The sequence below is a fragment of the Mugil cephalus genome, chromosome 20 (assembly GCF_022458985.1).
Source record: "Mugil cephalus isolate CIBA_MC_2020 chromosome 20, CIBA_Mcephalus_1.1, whole genome shotgun sequence".
Lineage (NCBI taxonomy): Eukaryota > Metazoa > Chordata > Actinopteri > Mugiliformes > Mugilidae > Mugil > Mugil cephalus.
Genome location: NC_061789.1, coordinates 21765828 through 21784330, shown reverse-complemented (window position 1 = coordinate 21784330; position 18503 = coordinate 21765828). Strand labels below are relative to the sequence as shown.

General features: G+C 39.0%; 1 protein-coding gene across 3 annotated transcripts in view; it reads left to right on the top strand.

The window, feature by feature from the left end:
• Positions 1 to 967: 967 nt before the first annotated feature.
• cyth1a (cytohesin 1a) overlaps positions 968 to 18503 on the top strand; it is a 35247-nt gene continuing 17711 nt past the window's right edge. The window contains exon 1 of one of the 3 annotated variants that reach the window (XM_047572436.1): positions 968 to 1233. In XM_047572436.1, coding sequence (XP_047428392.1) covers positions 1194 to 1233 — 40 coding nt within the window. In that variant the 5' untranslated portion in view covers positions 968 to 1193. Of the gene's footprint in view, positions 1234 to 4311; positions 4598 to 10795; positions 11088 to 18503 lie in introns of those variants that run through there. The other 2 variants (XM_047572434.1, XM_047572433.1) reach the window with 2 other exon arrangements.

The window sequence follows — 18503 nt, the reverse complement described above, 5'->3', positions numbered from 1 at the left end:
GTTTTATTCCTCCTTAGACTATTATTATTAGTTTTATTTATTTCAGACAGGATGCTATGTAAAATGTAAATGAAATGGTAATATGTTAATATTGTTGCATTTATGCAGTGCTCCTTCCTTGTGGTAAGTACTTTACAGTAACAATGACACACCTACCCATTTGTTCACACAAGCACCACAGTTGGACCCAAATGAAAATGCTTTGCAAATCAACCTATGTTTCATCAGAACATTGTAGAATAATACTTAAGAACTATATAGGAACACACGAGAAATTATAGTGTGGTGTTTGACTGCTGTTTCGGTCCATATTGCGGCAAAAACCACATAACAACAACTACAGTCCCATCATTACCTTCAAGAAATGAAGGTAAGACAATCTGGAAAATTTCAAGAACTTTGTTTCCCTAAGTGCAGCTATGACAATAATCAACTATCGCTATGATGAAAGTGACTGTCAAGATGAAAAGAGTTACCTCAGCTGTGGAGGATAAGTTCATTAGTATTTTTGAGTCCATGCAAGGATTTCCACGGCAGAATGATGTCTGCAGACTCATTCTGAAGCCCCAGGCTCTTCCTGTTGGTATCACTGATGTCTGAAGCTTGGCATTTTGTTCGAGGTGTACTGTACATCACATAATAATTACCTGGGGCAAGTCCAACATGGCGGCGGAGTTCTTGTTTCACAGGCTGCCTTCATGTCTTCCCTTCAACTCCTTTCCATCCCTTTTCATCTTAACCCCTTAGGTAATTTATTCAGAAGTTCATAGAGGCTACAACACTGTAAAACTGTGAATATTTGATCTATCAGAGAAGGTGATGATGTGTCAGTGCAGTGTTATTAAAATACTTAATATAAGACTTACGTGAATATCAACAAATTAAGCGATGCTAAACGTAAGTTGGAGCGCTATCACATCTGGGATGGGCGGGACCAGCATGTGCGCCGGCTACTAGGTGGATGCCTATCAACCACCAGACAGCAGAACGATGCACACATGCGTAGACAGGTAGGCGCAAAAAGCAAAAACAAAAGAAAAAAAGAAAGAAAGAAAGGAAAAGAAAAAAAGCGTCGGCAAGCCTAGAAGAGGCACACTTCTTTCTCGAGGCTGCACATCAGAGACCCTGCTATCAAGGTGAAAACCGCGAAGTGAGCGAAAGCACAGGCGTTTGGCGAGAGACGTCCTCGGTCAATGACGCCGCAGGACACCAGGATGGAAGTGGGGAATTACGGTTTGTTTTCATCCCAGTCTCACACAGCCTGCCATGTAACCCAGACACTAGTGTATGCTTTTAGCAGTTAAGTGTGCTGTGGTAGTGCTCTGCCGGGAAATGCCGACTACTCACAGTCTAACTACTACAACTACACCCTAGTCATGCTGTCTTTGCATTGTGTCTTACCACAGGAAAAGTTGGATTTCATAATAATAGATGGGCTCCGTGATGTGATGTGCACATCGACATGATGAATCATTCAGCACCACAGTGCAGCTAACACAGCCTGGTTGTAGACAAGTCCACACGGTCTGACATTGCAGTGAGAAACAGAAACGATCTTAAACTCAGGGGGATTTATGTGGTACAAATAGTTTATTCATGTAATGATTGGATTCGTTCTGAGTTCATCTGCTTGTTGGATGACTCAGTCAGTCAGACATAACATGCCTTCTTATGAATTCTGTCACAATGCTAAAATGAACCATCTTTTCAGGAAACTCGGTGCTCTGACTCTACATATAAGTTGACTTCACTGATGATGTCACCTAATAGCTAATGTTACAGCGTAGGCTATCATGTTAATTATTTATTTTTCTGAGCTTAGTGCATCTTTAAATAGAACATCCAGCAATGGCCTCACTGCAAGAGTTCAACTCAGTAAGGCTCAGTAAGATCAAAGTTTTAGTCTAATCTAAACAATGGCTTATTTTGGTTTTCACTCTCATTGGATGTTGTTTCATGGCCTCTGACTAAACGGCAACACAATGTGTAGGTGAATTCTGCCAGTCTGGAGAACACATATGCCATACCCTGTTTTCTATTGTCTCTAGAGTGGTAGCTATTTTCAGTCGCTTGTCAGTGCTTTCCTGTTTGCAGTCTGGCTGGTTATGTAAATATTGGCACACACATAAGGCACAAGAGAAGAGACACACTGAAGCTCCCTGCTCCACCTCCTTAGTCAGAACAACAGCTTGTGGACCTGAATGAATCAATGCAATTTATGTAATCATGTTCCTCCCTGAGTATGTGACTGATGAGCATGAGTAAAGAAAATGTACTGAAGTTACCTGTCAATTGCCAGGATTTGAGTCTCACAGGATTATCAGAAATATTCCACTTCAATCCAGTGTTGTTACAACAGGTGATGGTGCCCTAAACAAATTACTGGGTGAAGCTCTGATTCAAGACTCACTTCTAAGGCTTAAATCAACAGGGCGTCAAAATGTATGGTGTGGCATTTATCTCCACATGTTACTAAAGCACAGCTTCCCCTAGCACACATGCACACACAAAAACAAAACGGTGCATTTTCATAGGTGTGGTACACTTCAGATACTGTGGTTCCTGTGGTTATATCATCTCCCTCTCTGTCAGTTTGAACCCTCCCTTTTGTGATTGATGTAACAAATATAAATGTGTTGTCTTGCCTACAATTTCTTCTTTTTTTTTTTTTCAAAACACACTAACGAGGTGACGAAGGGAAAGGCTTACTCCGGTTTCTAAGCTAAAGTAAAACATGTCTTCTTACAGATAGATGGTGGACAATTATATGATTGTCATGTGTATCCTGCTTGTAATATTTGGTCATGGATGTTGTACTTATGCAGTTATTTAACCCCACACAGATGTTGTAGCTGAAGTCTGATAAAAACTCCAGAATACTTTTTCCTGGTAGTTTAGTAAGAATAAAAGTGTTGTTGCATGCTATGTCCACCTGGTGGCATGTACTGCAAAAGAATGCTGCTCATTTGGGTTCTGTCCAATTTGAGGCCAGGCCTATGCACTATACAAAGCACAATGCAAACAAAACCAAGCCTCTGTAGCCACTGGTTGGATTGAGGCGTTTGCCATGTGGTACAGGTAAACACTTAACCATAAGAATGTGTCCACACTAAATTGTCTCTAAAGTGTGAAGTTTTATTGTATTAGGTACGTAAACCATCCATCCATCCATCCATCCATCCATCCATCCATCCATCCATCCATCCATCCGTCAGCGACATTTCTCATTTCAAAACATGGAGAACAATATGCACACAAAAAATTAAATTTATGCTGAATTCCCTATACTGTATTGCTGTCCCTTGAGTGATATGAATGTTCTTACTGAGTGGCAGCACTTAAAGTAACCATGACTGAGCTTGCTAGATCAAATATAATGTCATATTGTAGCCAAGAAACAATACAAATGCAACATGTCTACTACTTTATCACAGTCAGTAATTGCTAATGTCTCCTTGATGGCAGCATGACTGCCAGATAGGATAGTGATGGAGAACGATATAATGACTGACACTGAATGAGATATGTTATTGTTGAAGAATGAGGGGCACGTTGAGGAAGTACCCACAGGTAATCATTTCCACTGTTCTACAGAAGAAGTTAAAATCCCAAATTAAAGCAGTTGTTCTGATTATGAACACATTTGTGCAGAACCGGAACTAATTTTGTTGTGTACATGGGTTGTGCGGCCCCAAAGAACCCAAAATGATGTTGTGTTGTAGTGCATAACCTGAGTGTGCACATAATCAAATCAAATGGCTAACAGTATTTTGCCCAGAAGCAAATAAGCTCTTCTACCCTGTTGCCAGGCAACAGAAAAATCCCGGCTGCTGAAGTGAAAAATGACGAGTAGCTAGAAGCTAAAAGCTAAAAGCTGCACAGAGTGGAGACAGAATTCAAAATCTTTGCTGCAAAAAAACAGCAACCTGCTGCTAACAGTTCATTATGATTCTCATGAGAAATTGTATTTTATTTGTGATTGTTCACAATTTGACATTTCCAATTATATAGTTTTATTGTATTTTTTTTTATCAGACACTTTTATCAGACTTTGTTGTTGCAAAAGTCATAGACACATGTGTGTTTTAAAATAGATAGTCTTCTGTTAAAGACCACAAGTGAGAGAAAGAGAAAGAGAGATAGCCGTTGAGGACAGAGGTAACGGAAGCCTGAAGTGTCAGCATGAAGGGGGAACTGGGAGAAAGCAGAAGTCATTTCAAGTTGCACATTTTGATGAGAGGAAGAGGGAAGAGAAAGTAGTTGACTGTGGGAGATTAGCCAGGGAAGTGGGACGAAATAATCACTACAGGAATAGGTGAAGCAAAATGACACAGAGCAGGACCAAGCAACTCGACTCTTTCCATGGACAAAACAGCTGGAAGCAAAGAGTGACTCTCAGCGGCCGCAGTGAATAGTCCAGGATACAGATTCTGCAGCTACATTTCCTCAATCTCACTCTAAGGAGTGGCTCAGGCCATTCACAAAGCCACCAACTGAGACATACCTCCATACACTATGGGGACAGTGAGTGAACTATGCATGTCGAGCCTTGATATATTCTTGAGTCCAGTTGTGAGGCCACACCAGCAAGCATCAAGTAAGCCTGGAATTCTATGCTTTGTTGCAATAAGGTAACTTTGTAGTTGGTCAAGTGTTCATGTGTTCCTGTGTAATATTATAATAACAAACTCCCTGGCTAAACTATTTTTATGTCATGGTTTCTGATTCTGTCCTTTGACACTAGGGTTAATGTGTACTAAAGCTTACATCTAAACCCTGGATAAAATACCTGGACAAATCTCTGTGCTTATCAGATTAATTACAGATGGAGGAGCAAAGTTGTTGGTCTCTTTAACGGTTTGTTTATAATCAGCATATTTTCAGATCTGTTATTTCATTCTACATTAAGGGCAAGAGATGAATAGTGACTGGGCAGATGTGTTGTTGTCTTGGATTGGTTGATAAATTAAAGTTGGAAAGATTTGTGCAGCAATCTCCTACATACCTCAGACAATGAACTCTTCTGTTGTCTCGCTAGATCTTTGTGGGAATCTTATCAGATAGTTTACAATTCGTTAATGTCGACAGTGATTCTTCTGCCTCTGTAGAAGTTCGTCATGGAGTTCCATAGGGTTCTGTGCTAGTTTAGGGGTGATTTTTATCACCTTAAACAGGGTTCCCTCAAGCAAAATTAATAGGAAGTATAAATACGCAGTATAAATAAAGACATGAAGGCCTAAATCACTTGTGACTTTAAACTACTAAATTCAAACTAAAGTTAAGTTATGAATTTGCTCTCAAACATAGAACTCTAACCATATATGTACCCTGGATAACATTACCTCGACCTCCTGTGCTTTGAAGCAACCATTTTTAACTAAGATTAGTCCTCACATGTAAAACAAATGTCTTCAAGGACTGCCTTCTCTCTGTGCAATATTGCAATAAATAAATAAATAAATAAATAAATCAACATCTTGTGGCTGAGAACCTCGTGAAATCAAAAGCAACTTTAAGAGCAATGTCATCTTTTCATTAGGGGCCAGGTTGCTTTGCGACGGAGGATTATATGTTTTTATAAGTTTTCCTGTGTCAAAAATGCCGTGAGGATAAGTTAATGATAAATTTAATTTTGTCCTCAATGAAATGTCTGCAGTTTTCAGTTGATGAACGCAATTCCCTCTGTAGACACTTTATGTAGTGTAGTTGTCTGTGAATAGTTTGCTGTGTGTGATGCTGAGTCTCTGTTTCCTCTCGGTGGGGCACAGCTGAAATGACTCTGGCCTGCAGTGTTGTGAACTGGTCAACTGCTGCGAGTGTGCACACTTCAGTTTGGGAAATGGGGGGACTTTTGGGACTGCTCAGATCTTGCTAGTCCATTGTGTTTTTTGTTGTTGTCACATCATTGTTTTGATCTTGAGTATTTTATATAGTGCGATGAACACTTGAACACTATTGATGTGATAATAAATGAAGTCAGATTGACATTGTGTGATGGCTGTTGTCAGGTGCTGTGTTCCCCTCACTCACTTGCTACTGTGTTGTTGTTGTTAGGATATGGATTATGGGATTTCTGGATTGCATTATAAGATTTTCCTGCATGGCCCCACCTAAATTTCCAAACCAAAATTGCCACAAATAAAACTTTTACGCACTATATATTTCACCTGTTTTGAAATGAACCAGCAGCATTGTCTTATAGACTTTAAGGACCTCAGAAAGCCCCCTCTGCTGTTTGTAGATGATGTGATTCAATTGACTTCACAAACTGTAATTAAACTAATTTAATTAGTTAGAGAAATACTGCAAGTTTCAGAAGGCCTGCTGTGCAGTTTTTCTGCTGTGTATATAGGAAGAATATATTTAAAATACATCTTAATGATTACAATCAATACACATGTAAAACAAATGTCTTCAAGGACTGCCTTCTCTCTGTGCAATATTGCAAAAAAAATAAAAATAAATAAATAAATCAACATCTTGTTTCAAACTAGAAACAAGTCTATGTATTTGTCAATTCTAGATTTAATTCCTTTTTATTGTATTGATTATTGTCATTCCTTACTATCATGATATCTAATCAACTTCTAAAATATCCCTAGCTCAATAGCTGAATTAGCATTAATTCAGTTCAATTCACTTTAATTCATTTAGTAACAATAGAAATGCTCTCAAGACACTTTACAAAATCCGATCTGAAACCCAGACATAAGAAATTAGAGGAAAGGAGCTCAGTACCAGGGAAACGTAATTAGAGGATATAAGGTCAGGACCAGAAAGAAGAGAGTTGAGGACATGTGCTCAGTGCATTGTCCACCAGCTGCATAGGTCTATTGCAGAATAACTAAGGGATTAGCAAGACATAGCATACTCATCCGGTTTTAGGGTTTTCTTCAGTGATTGCCTCCACTGTTGGAAAAAGACACCCACCCTATTTTTATGGCTTGACTTAAAACTTTTCTTTACAATAAATTTATAGGTAGGCCTGCCTCCAAGCATCCCTTAGTTATGCTGCTATAGGTCTTGGTAACTTGGGTATTTTCCACAATACTGAAACGTCTGTTTTGCTCTTCTCTGTTTCTCTCTCCATGATTTCTTATGCCACAGTTGCATAAGCCCTATTTTTGATTTTGGTCCTGTTTATTGCATACAGTTGTCTGTTCCTAACAAACTACCTGCCTGCCTGTAACATAGGCTACTGTGCTCTTTCATATTCTTTATTCTAATCAGTACGTTGAATGGATTACTTTAAAGATTTTAGATTTTATATTCCCTGTGTACTGTGGCAGAAACTTGTTCATCCCCAAAACAAAATTCCCTGCAAATGCAGAGCAATGTAGTCCATACAGTTCAGTCCAGTGAGGAATGCATAGACTTGTTTACTGGGGAAACAACCAATCAACTTGCTCAATAGAAGAAAGACAGTTCTTTGGGACTGGATTCAGCAGTTTATCCACACATGAAGGACAAAAGAAACCGTTCTCAGGACAAAATGTATAGATTTTAACCAGAGAGGACAGATGGCTTGAAAGAGGAGTAAAGGAATTAATTTATATCAAATTAAAACCTGAACAGGAAATTTGGACTTAAACATTCTTAACATCTGTCCCCAAAAAGTTTCCCCCATTCACACCTTGAATCTGGAATTCTGAAATGAATGGCTTTAGCCACACCCATGCTTGTTGCTACTAGGAACAGTGGGTTACACAGTAAAGTTATGCTCCAACCAGTGAACGGAAGAAAACAACCATTATGCAGTTATGAGCTTTCAAGCAGAACACAATGGGCGTAATAAAAGATAAAAAGATAAAATAATAAAAACTTAGCTTAGTGGATTCGAGGCAAGCTTCTCTACCGGAGCACCCTGGTCTGTGACCATATATCGCATCCATCACCTCATACCATTTCGGGACCTTTCAGTCAGCACCACTCGTGTTGTTGTGCCCCTTGGCTGCCTGCAATTTTTTAAGCTTCTCCTTCATTTGCTTTACCGTCCTGATTTTTGTCCTCAAAATTTGTCCTCAAAAATCTTCCAACAATGACAGAAAAGCCCTCACCTCTGGGTTGGTCCAGAACGACATTACTTTTCCAGTCATCATTTTAAAATGTACCGACATGAGAGCATAAAGTTGAAACTGAGCAGCTTACTACTAGTCAAAACCAAATCATCGTACTTTGTACCTGGCACAAATTTTTTTTCTGACCAATCAGTAGTAAGCAGCGTTCTATGTCACATCTTCGGCCCAGTTCACCTACTTTGGACCAACCACAGAGGAGGTACTAAAAAGTACCCAGAAAAGTATCCCTTTGGCCTCGTTCCGCCCACCTCCTAACAATGGAAATAGCGATTTAAAGTGGGCGGTGCGGAGCAGTGTAGAAGTAGGCCATGTATGGAAATACGGCTTTAGAGTCACCAATCAGCCTAATGAGCATATCTTTGGAGGTGGGAGGAAACCAGAGTACCTGGAGAAAACCCACACAGACACAGGGAGAACATGCAAACTCCATAGAAATGCCCAACACCACACCACTGTTCTGGCCACAATCACAGTCAAGCAGCAGACATTTCATCTGGCCCATTTGCAGTGTGATCTCTATCTCCTCTGTTTCTACCCGGCTGGCCTCCAGCAGATGGGTCTCTCCATATAAACTGGGTTGTGCTCAAGGTTTCTTCCTGTTTTTCCTTGCAACCGTCGCCCTCAGGCTTGCTTTGGAGGTTGCTGGCTGGTTTTTGTAAAGCGTCTTGAGACAATTTGTATTGTTATTGACGCTGTATAAATAAAATTGAATTGAATTACTGACTTATGCACATGTAAGTGAGAATTGCAAGGGCTTCTTGGGTAAAGCTTTGCATGTGGTGCTGGTCGTTTGTGAAGCTGCATATCTAAAATAAAAATGAACTCACAGACACCCAGTGAATTAATTAATCAGTTCACTGCGGTCGCTGATTTTCATCTGTGATAAACAGGTTAAACACGGCATCAAGCAAATAATGAGCAAGTATTATAGGTAGCAACGCTCTGACTCCATAAACTACACAGGATTAAACCTCTTATGTGAATCGCTTGTGAAAACAGGTTGAATGGGTGTGTTCCAGTCCATGCTTCCGTCTGGTTTGTATCCTGTGAACTCAGTAAGGATTGGGCCATATTTGTCTCTTTTGCGTGTGTGTTACGTAACAGCTGATCTTTCGGATTTTGCCAAGAGTCAATGGGGTTGATTTTGATCGAAGAGTAGAACAATTTTATGTCTTTAGTTCTCCATAAAACATGGAACAGGAAGCTAGGTTTTGCGGCCATCTCCTCCACTGGTGCTCAGATGAACACAAATAATCCTTTCACATCCAGTGAGTTGAGGATTTGAGGGCCTTTTAAGTAGCATTCAGTGTGAGGTGAATTGTCTCTGTGACATCTTGGCCAGATTACAGAGTTCATCATGGATTGTATTTGAATTTTTTTATTTTGACAGGATACCAATCACCCCATGCTACAGGCTGCTACACTTGCTTTTACTCTATCATTTATATATACAGTATTGATTGTAATCATTAAGATGTATTTTAAATATATTCTTCCTATATACACAGCAGAAAAACTGCACAGCAGGCCTTCTGAAACTTGCAGTATTTCTCTAACTAATTAAATTAGTTTAATTACAGTTTGTGAAGTCAATTGAATCACATCATCTACAAACAGCAGAGGGGGCTTTCTGAGGTCCTTAAAGTCTATAAGACAATGCTGCTGGTTCATTTCAAAACAGGTGAAATATATAGTGCGTAAAAGTTTTATTTGTGGCAATTTTGGTTTGGAAATTTAGGTGGGGCCATGCAGGAAAATCTTATAATGCAATCCAGAAATCCCATAATCCATATCCTAACAACAACAACACAGTAGCAAGTGAGTGAGGGGAACACAGCACCTGACAACAGCCATCACACAATGTCAATCTGACTTCATTTATTATCACATCAATAGTGTTCAAGTGTTCATCGCACTATATAAAATACTCAAGATCAAAACAATGATGTGACAACAACAAAAAACACAATGGACTAGCAAGATCTGAGCAGTCCCAAAAGTCCCCCCATTTCCCAAACTGAAGTGTGCACACTCGCAGCAGTTGACCAGTTCACAACACTGCAGGCCAGAGTCATTTCAGCTGTGCCCCACCGAGAGGAAACAGAGACTCAGCATCACACACAGCAAACTATTCACAGACAACTACACTACATAAAGTGTCTACAGAGGGAATTGCGTTCATCAACTGAAAACTGCAGACATTTCATTGAGGACAAAATTAAATTTATCATTAACTTATCCTCACGGCATTTTTGACACAGGAAAACTTATAAAAACATATAATCCTCCGTCGCAAAGCAACCTGGCCCCTAATGAAAAGATGACATTGCTCTTAAGGTTGCTTTTGATTTCACGAGGTTCTCAGCCACAAGATGTTGATTTATTTATTTATTTATTTATTTATTGCAATATTGCACAGAGAGAAGGCAGTCCTTGAAGACATTTGTTTTACATGTGAGGACTAATCTTAGTTAAAAATGGTTGCTTCAAAGCACAGGAGGTCGAGGTAATGTTATCCAGGGTACATATATGGTTAGAGTTCTATGTTTGAGATCAAATTCGTAACTTAACTTTAGTTTGAAACCATATTAAAAAAAAGACGCAGAACTGTTTTACTTTTAATTTGACAATCGGTTCTATTTTAGTAAATGTTTTACTGTTCTTAATTCGTTCCGCCAAGCGGGTTTTATTGTGAAAGCCGTAACCGGAAACGCATTGATTTCCTGTTTCAGCTGACAGTGGAGCTCACGCACGCAGAGAAGCTCGGTAGTTAAAGAAGCTCCCCTGAAATCAAGCTTTCCTGTGAGCCGTTGACGGCAACAGCCTTCCTTTACTGTAGATATCACCTTGGTGAATTTGTTAAATCGTCAGTAAAAAAATTTTTTAAAGGGCGATACCTTTATCGATACGTGTGTATGGTTAAAGTTTTGACGTTAGGAAACGTGAAACTTTTTGGCCCGGACCTGGGAGGCGCAGACAACATGGTGTTGAAATCGGAAGACGGAGTAGGTAAGTGACACAGCTGAGGAAGGACATTTTACATTGTTCAGATGCAGCTCTACGTAACTGTGATTATGTGGGAATGAAATGAAGGAGTCGTTCATTCGGCAGTCTGAAACATCAGGAAACTGAAACTCAGGAACCGCATTTACGTTGATTGTTGTGTCGTCCCTTTCTGGCCTTGTTTACAATGTTATGTCAGCCGTTTGGAACAAGATTACAATGCCAACGTCGTGGATAACACGGCGGTTTTTAGGAAAAAAACACGTTTTACTTTTAATTCCTTTAATAAATAAGTCATTCAAAGGCTCCAAATTATAAGAAGAATAATGGTATATATTGTCATTTGTTTGGCCTGGTCTACACAAAGTTGCGTTTGGCCATTGGTACTGCAATTCTCGCTCCCTTTTAATGTAACTGTTCACATTGTGTCAGTGAATCTCATAAAACTTGTGTTTTGTATTTGCCCTTTTTTATATATATATATAAAAGGCTAGTACAGCCTTCACATTTTTGACCCATTTCTTAGTGAATATTAAGCAACAGGTTTGAGAGCAGTTACCCAGCCTAATGCTTCCATGCTGACAATGGATATTTCATCCGTGTTTCAACATTGGAACATCAAAGTTTCATCTTACCGGTTAGCCTGGTAACAGTCGTTCACACCCTGTGCCTTGCTGCGGTGTTGTTTATTCAGAAAACAGCAGATGCCTGGCTAAATGATCCTGTCTCATGCTGCTGAAGATAAAACGGGGAGAACTTCCATGCTTTTTTCTTCCATAGTGACCTAGGCTGAGCATGGCTGGCACACATTGTTTTTATGGGAAGAGATGAAAGAAAAAAGAAATAGTTTTGAGACCATTAGTTTTTGCCACATAGAACTATATTGTGTGAGAAGTTAAAGTAGTTGTCACTAATGGATGCCTAATGAATGTTACTGAAAGCTCTAATGGGCCTTCCTGGTATAATGTAATGTGCCTGGCACTAATACCCAAGTGATGATAATCATCATCTCCTCATGCCTCCTCCTCTTCCTCCTCATATTTCAAACTTCTTTCTGCGTCTGTTGCAGCCCTCCTTTCCCATCAGACCGCTGTTCATTTTGTGTAGTTTTGAAATAGGAAAATGTATTTACTGCGCAGAGCAGTCAGGTGTTGTTGTAGGACACATGTTTGATAGTGCAGAAGTACTGGGTAGCCTGGATGACATTTTGAGTAGTGACACTAGTGAAAGAGGCAGAAATATATGATTCCCAGTTGCATTAGTTTTGTAATGGCTAGATGTAAGACAGTGATCGATTATTTTTTGGTTACAATCAGCAGCCTCACTGCTAGGTACCAATAAATCCTACACACTGCTTCTTTAGGCCTTTTGGACACAATACACAGTACCGGTGGGAAAATTGCCTGAACTGAAAGTCAGAGTTATGCAGGCTAGTTTACCACAATACCTCCTTATGTTACTATAAGCATACCCAAATCGCTTTGCACACTCAAATTGATATATTTTGCCAGATTATGTGTCAAGTTGCTGCAAAAAATATGACATCATCTAAATTACTGTAGGGACCAAATGTATTCATTTTGTAAGAATGTGGAAGTGGATAGTAAGTCTAAAAATTTGGAAAGGTGTCGTTATCATTTTTTTTTTTAGTGAGTTCAACTTTGAAAACTGCTATGGAAACAAAAAGCAAGTGAGGGTGGGAATTGATTACCGTAGTTTTAAAAAAAAAAAATGGGAATGTACATATATAAGCCGCACCGTGCTACAAGCCGCTGATATCTACTGAACTGATTAGTTTAACTGAACATAACCGATCAGTTTCCGAACGGTGCCTGTAACATAAAAGTAAAAGTGCTGATCAAACAAAACAGAAAAGTTATTGATTGGTTTATTCATCCTCCTTCTGTGCACTGAAACCACTGAAGTCATTTTCTTCAGTGTCGGAGTTGAACAGCCTCAGAAGAGCTTCATCACATACCTTTTCTGTGTCTATGTCAGTGTTGCTCTCCGTGTCGCTGTCATCCCGGGGTAAAGCTGGTTGAAAATGATGCTTTTCGCATGCGGCCAGTTTTTGTGAAGGATTTATGGCAAAAAAAAAAAAATTATTTTATCACTATCAATGCCATTGTTAATTCTTCTTATTGACCTAGTTGTGTATTGATTCTCTCATTAAATTCCAAGTTAGTTTTCTGTGTGTATACTGTTGCAGCACCAAACCAGCTTCATTATTATCTTTCACAATAGAATATCCTCCTTACACAACGCATAAGTTATGTAATATAGAATTAAATATATAAATATTGAATAAATAAGACTAATTAAATGCAGTCCACACACAGGGATACTGGCCAGACCATCTTCTTATCACTTGCATGTAATGAATACAACAATATAATCATGATAAGTATCAATATGATTGATTACAACACCACCGCAATGTTTAATTGAGATATGGGAGAGCTATCATTTAGGGGAATTTGTATAGTAGAGGCAGAGAATTACAATCAACTGATTTTCAATTCCCACCCCTGTACTCTGTGCTTTCTTGTTCAGATTAAGAATTCACACAGTTATTTTTTTATTATCTCAAAGAAACTAATAGACACAATCCTGCATTTCTGTCAAGTCTAATAAACAATTCATTGATTGGCAGAAAAAGATTTCTTTTTAAATAATAGATAAATTGCTTTATCCCTAATATTTTTACGTGGTCAGAGTTCTCAAATACAAGCGATATTTTTAGCGGTATCTGTTGTGGGTTGCCAGTCAGAAAATAAATTATTGCCTTAATCTGACTCTAACTGGACAACTTCAGTACTTGTAAATGCCTTACTGCGTTGCTTATATCTGAGTCCACCTTATCCCACTAAGACACCTAGGTAATACGTAGGGGTGGGCAATATGGCAAAAATATCATATCACGATTTTTTAAAACGATTTCGATTTTATCACGATCTTAAATTGAAAAATGAAAAACAGACAATTTAGTCCAAAGAATTTTGCCTGTGTTAATGTTGACTGTTTTGGTCTTACGCTAGCTGCTGCCTCCGCCTGCAGTGCCGGTGCCGCCAGACCCCTCGCTGTTTGGCTCCAAGCATATTGTTTGGGATGCTTCCTCTTTAAATGATTGAGCAGGTTCGTCGTGTTGCCACCCAATGTGTGAACCTGTTGTGTGCAAACTTTGCACAGGACATTTGCCTGCGCTTCATCAGTTGAGGAAAATCCAAACCTATTCCATGTAATGGAATTGGAATTTTTTTTTAGTGACCAACTCCATTTGGCTTTTAGCTGTGGCTCTCCATGCGGCTACCGCTACACACATAAACAAGGAGGCGGGTAAGAAAGCGCATCACTGCCCCTAATTCGCTATGATTGGTCGGTCATGTTGATGACATAACACGTCTGGTGCGTCGGTGCATCAGCATAGAACTGCAATTTATAGAATGTGCCCTAGACAATCTTACTATCTCTGCACTTTGACAGATCGTCTTCACGTTGTAATCACCGGCATGTATACACCTGAATTGTAGTGTGCACATGCTCTACAACTGCTGCGCTGGCATGTGACCCAGGAACAAAAACATCCAAGAAAGCCATTTGCTAAAGAAGACAGTAAACAGATCTGGTAGAAGAACCAGCTGATAGATAGCGTGCATTTTATCTGCACAAGATTAAAAAAGATGTACTGTTATCCGTCTTGTTTTTGAATTACAGCATGAACGACTCTTGTTTATTATATGATGTAATAGGTCAACCAGGAAGAGGTATTAACCCCGCTGAAAAGCTGAAAAGACATATATCTCCACCTAGTGTGGAGGAGGAGGACAGGTTCCTGTTAGTTATTCTGGGACAAGGACATTCAAAAGTCGAATTTTGAGCATAGCTCCATTATGTGCATGTAAACATTCTAATTGTGATTTACCAACACTTTTACTGTTGACTCTTACGCAGCCCTGTGAGAGCTCACATAATGTGTGTTCCACAAATAGTTCAGCCCATCTTAAGTGTTCAAGTGCAGTGATGGGAGGAGATGTTTTCATGAATCTGAATCTATAATTTTTAACTACTTTCTCTGTCTTTCTGTCTTGAGCCTGTACTTCATTGTTCCTGTCTTCTCTCAGAGTGCTGATTTTAGTGACTTACAGGATTGCCCACTACAGGTATAGACATGCCTGAAAACTGTGATCACTCTTGTTGATAGGGCCTAGAAGCAATAATGAAAATACAGCGAAGACAACTATATCATTGTCTAGTCTGAGGTTAAGATAGATAGTATATAATAGTAGTATTGTATATGTAGTATATAATATAATATAATATAATAATCACAGTATATACCGTATTTTCCGCACTATAAGGCGCACCTAAAAACCTCCAATTTTCTCAAAAGCTGACAGTGCACTTTATAATCCGGTGCGCCTTATATATGGACCAATAATGAGCCACAACAGGTCTCGCAACTACGGTAAGCAGCCGCCGACTTCATTTTCCCCCGTAGAAGAAGAAGCGCGTGGTGCATGCTGGGATATGAGTGCGCGAGGCGTGCCGTTTCATTTCCATTTGTGTGTTTATGTAAAGACCCCAAAATGGCTCCTATTAAGAGACACGCTTACGACGCAGAGTTTAAACTCAAGGCGATCAGTCACGCAGTAGAACACGGGAATAGAGCAGCAGCGAGAGAATTTAACATTGACGAATCAATGGTGCGGAAGTGGAGGAAGAAAAAAGCCACGTCAAATACGTCACTGACTTTACCTCGGGGAAAATAATAAAACAGCTGTTTATTCATTTTGGGAGTGAACGGAGTTGTCAGAATGCTGGTTTGTAATCTAGTAATAAAGTTTGACTGGCCTATCTGACTGTTTTGTTGACATTTCCTTTAGCGCAGCTCAATCTAATGGATGCATAACGTAGCGGAAAATACGGTAGTATTCATAATAAATAAGGTAAATCTAGAAAAGCAGAATTGGATTTTAGATTTCTCGCTGATTTTACAAATAATGTATGATGTTTTCTGTTTCTGTGTGAGGGTGAAACTTTTCCACTGAGATAAACATATTTAGCTTTGAGTCAAGTGATTCTCTTTTTGTTGATTCAATCTTTTTGAACATACATGTGTTGATGTTGTCCTAAACCTGAAAGATTAAAGTTAGGGAGGAGAAAAAATTACTATTCTATTGTGTCTCCTACAAGATGTCAATGGTATGTTTACCTACAACTTTCTATTTTGCCCTGGTCTATAAGACGAGTTCACAAACAATGATAATGTTTGACAGTGTGCTTGACAGGATGTGACATCCCACACTGTGTGTGGGTAGACAAAACTGAGACAGACCAAAGTAAAGTCAATGAACAAAGTAGTGCTGCCTATTAAAGGAGACTGAATAACAATGGCTCTTCCATGTTTCCCGTCAGGAGTATCTGGACGTGTGTATTTTACTGGAGAGGGAGGATGTTGTTAGTAGGACAGCCCTGATAAAAATCAGGCTCACAGCATCAGAGCATGCATTGTGGGTAGAAATAGCTCTTCCGCTTTTGAAAGAAAACATCAAGAAACTTCCACTGTGGTCTATGAAAACATTATATGGAAATATGACAGCATGGGGATTATTAAAGAAAATCAATCTTTGTTCCTAATGATGGATGTGCGAGTGCGTGCATGCAGTTTCTAGCAACAGTTTCCACCTTCCTCACATCCTGAATTTGGCGTGTAATCAAGGATTACCATACCTTTCTCAATATATAACTACATTATTGTCTATGTTATGACCTGTAACTTTGAGTTTGAAAAGTTCCCGTGGGGAGTCTGGGTACAGTATTTTTTTGCAATTTTAAACATAATGTTTTCATATGTATGAAGTTAAAGCCTGGACTCAAAAAACAACTTTCTTTATTAAAACTGTCGTATGTGACATTCAACCTGGTTTTTGTATGTAAGAATCATAACAGGAAGCGTCTTGAATTTTTCATCAGAAATGTTTGGTTATGTTGCTATGCATCACATTAAGTAGCAGTTTCAAAGATATAGATGCTGCACTCTTGTGTGATTGACGTCATTTAGAGCCACAGTGTTTGGGGTGGAGCCACAGTTTCGACATCCCTCCCATACTTCCTTCTGACTCAGTTGTGGGTACACTCCCATGTTCTTGTGACATAGCCACCTGCTCGAATCTTGACAGTCTTTGGTGGAGATTTTTCTGCGGCTGGTTTATTAAAATAAGGAAATACAATAATTAACCACATAGTGTAATTTACATCTTAGCACTGTATGCAATGTAACATCATAACTTTATTTTGTTACTGTTACTTAAAAATAAGTATCATAACTTTATATGTTATCTATGAAGCCCATTCAGTTAGTATACCTAGGTTAGCTCATGCACAACATTAGCAGTCTGTAGTTAGCAGTGCAGTACACCTCTTTTTTTCTCATGCAATGTGTTTGAATGAATAGTTAGTCTTTGCTTAACCTTTGTTATCCTCATTCCAAACTGGGGTTTGTATGGATGAGTATTTATATGATGATATGATTTTTACATGCTGTCATTTTGTCAGACATGCTTAATGTATTCTTTCTTCCTTCCATAATGTGAGTGCATTGAGTGCAATGCGTTTTTCAGAATCTGAATCAGAAAAAAACTTTATTGCTAATTGTATTTGTACATAAAATATACAAAACGTATATTCACTGTACAATACAACAAAAGGAACATTTACAGTGGAATGATGGCGGGTTTCTTGTGTTCATGGGGGCCCTGGTAGCTGAACAGCTGAACTGTGACAGAAATTAGGTTTATTTGTAATTTAGAATTCTAATAATAATACTGTCTAAAAATGATTGTTCCTGTGACTACAGCCTATCACATTGAATCTCAGTCAAGGCAAGTGATGTGTCCTATTTGGGATATTAAGAAGCAAAGAAAGAACTGACCACTGGGTGGAGCCTCCATGTTAATAGTTGTGACAGCAAAGAGCATGTGTAGAGAGAGAAGGCAGAGAGTGAGGTAGTGAGTACGGCGTCATCCCAAATGTACTGTGTCAGTGTGCTGTCAGCATCCCTGGAAGTAATAGTTATACCGTGCAGCTAAGAAAACCTGTGTCTGGTGGGTCAGGCTCCTTCTGACTGACACTTGACAATTGGATATGGTTTGCCAGCATTAAGCAATAAAATCTTACAGAAGAAGTGACTTCTGGGTAGATTTTGTTCATGCATCAAGGTGAAGTAAAAAGAAGAAGATAACACTGGTAAGTCAGAAAATTGTTTTTTTCATTCAGATTAGCACTAAAATTTGCTAATTTGTTTGTTTGATTCATAAGTACCTTGCTGTCATATATGACTGGGTCAGATATAACTGACAGTGTGACTTACCCCAGCCACATTTAAACAGTACTGAAGATTAAATCAGTGAGTCAAAACGAAAA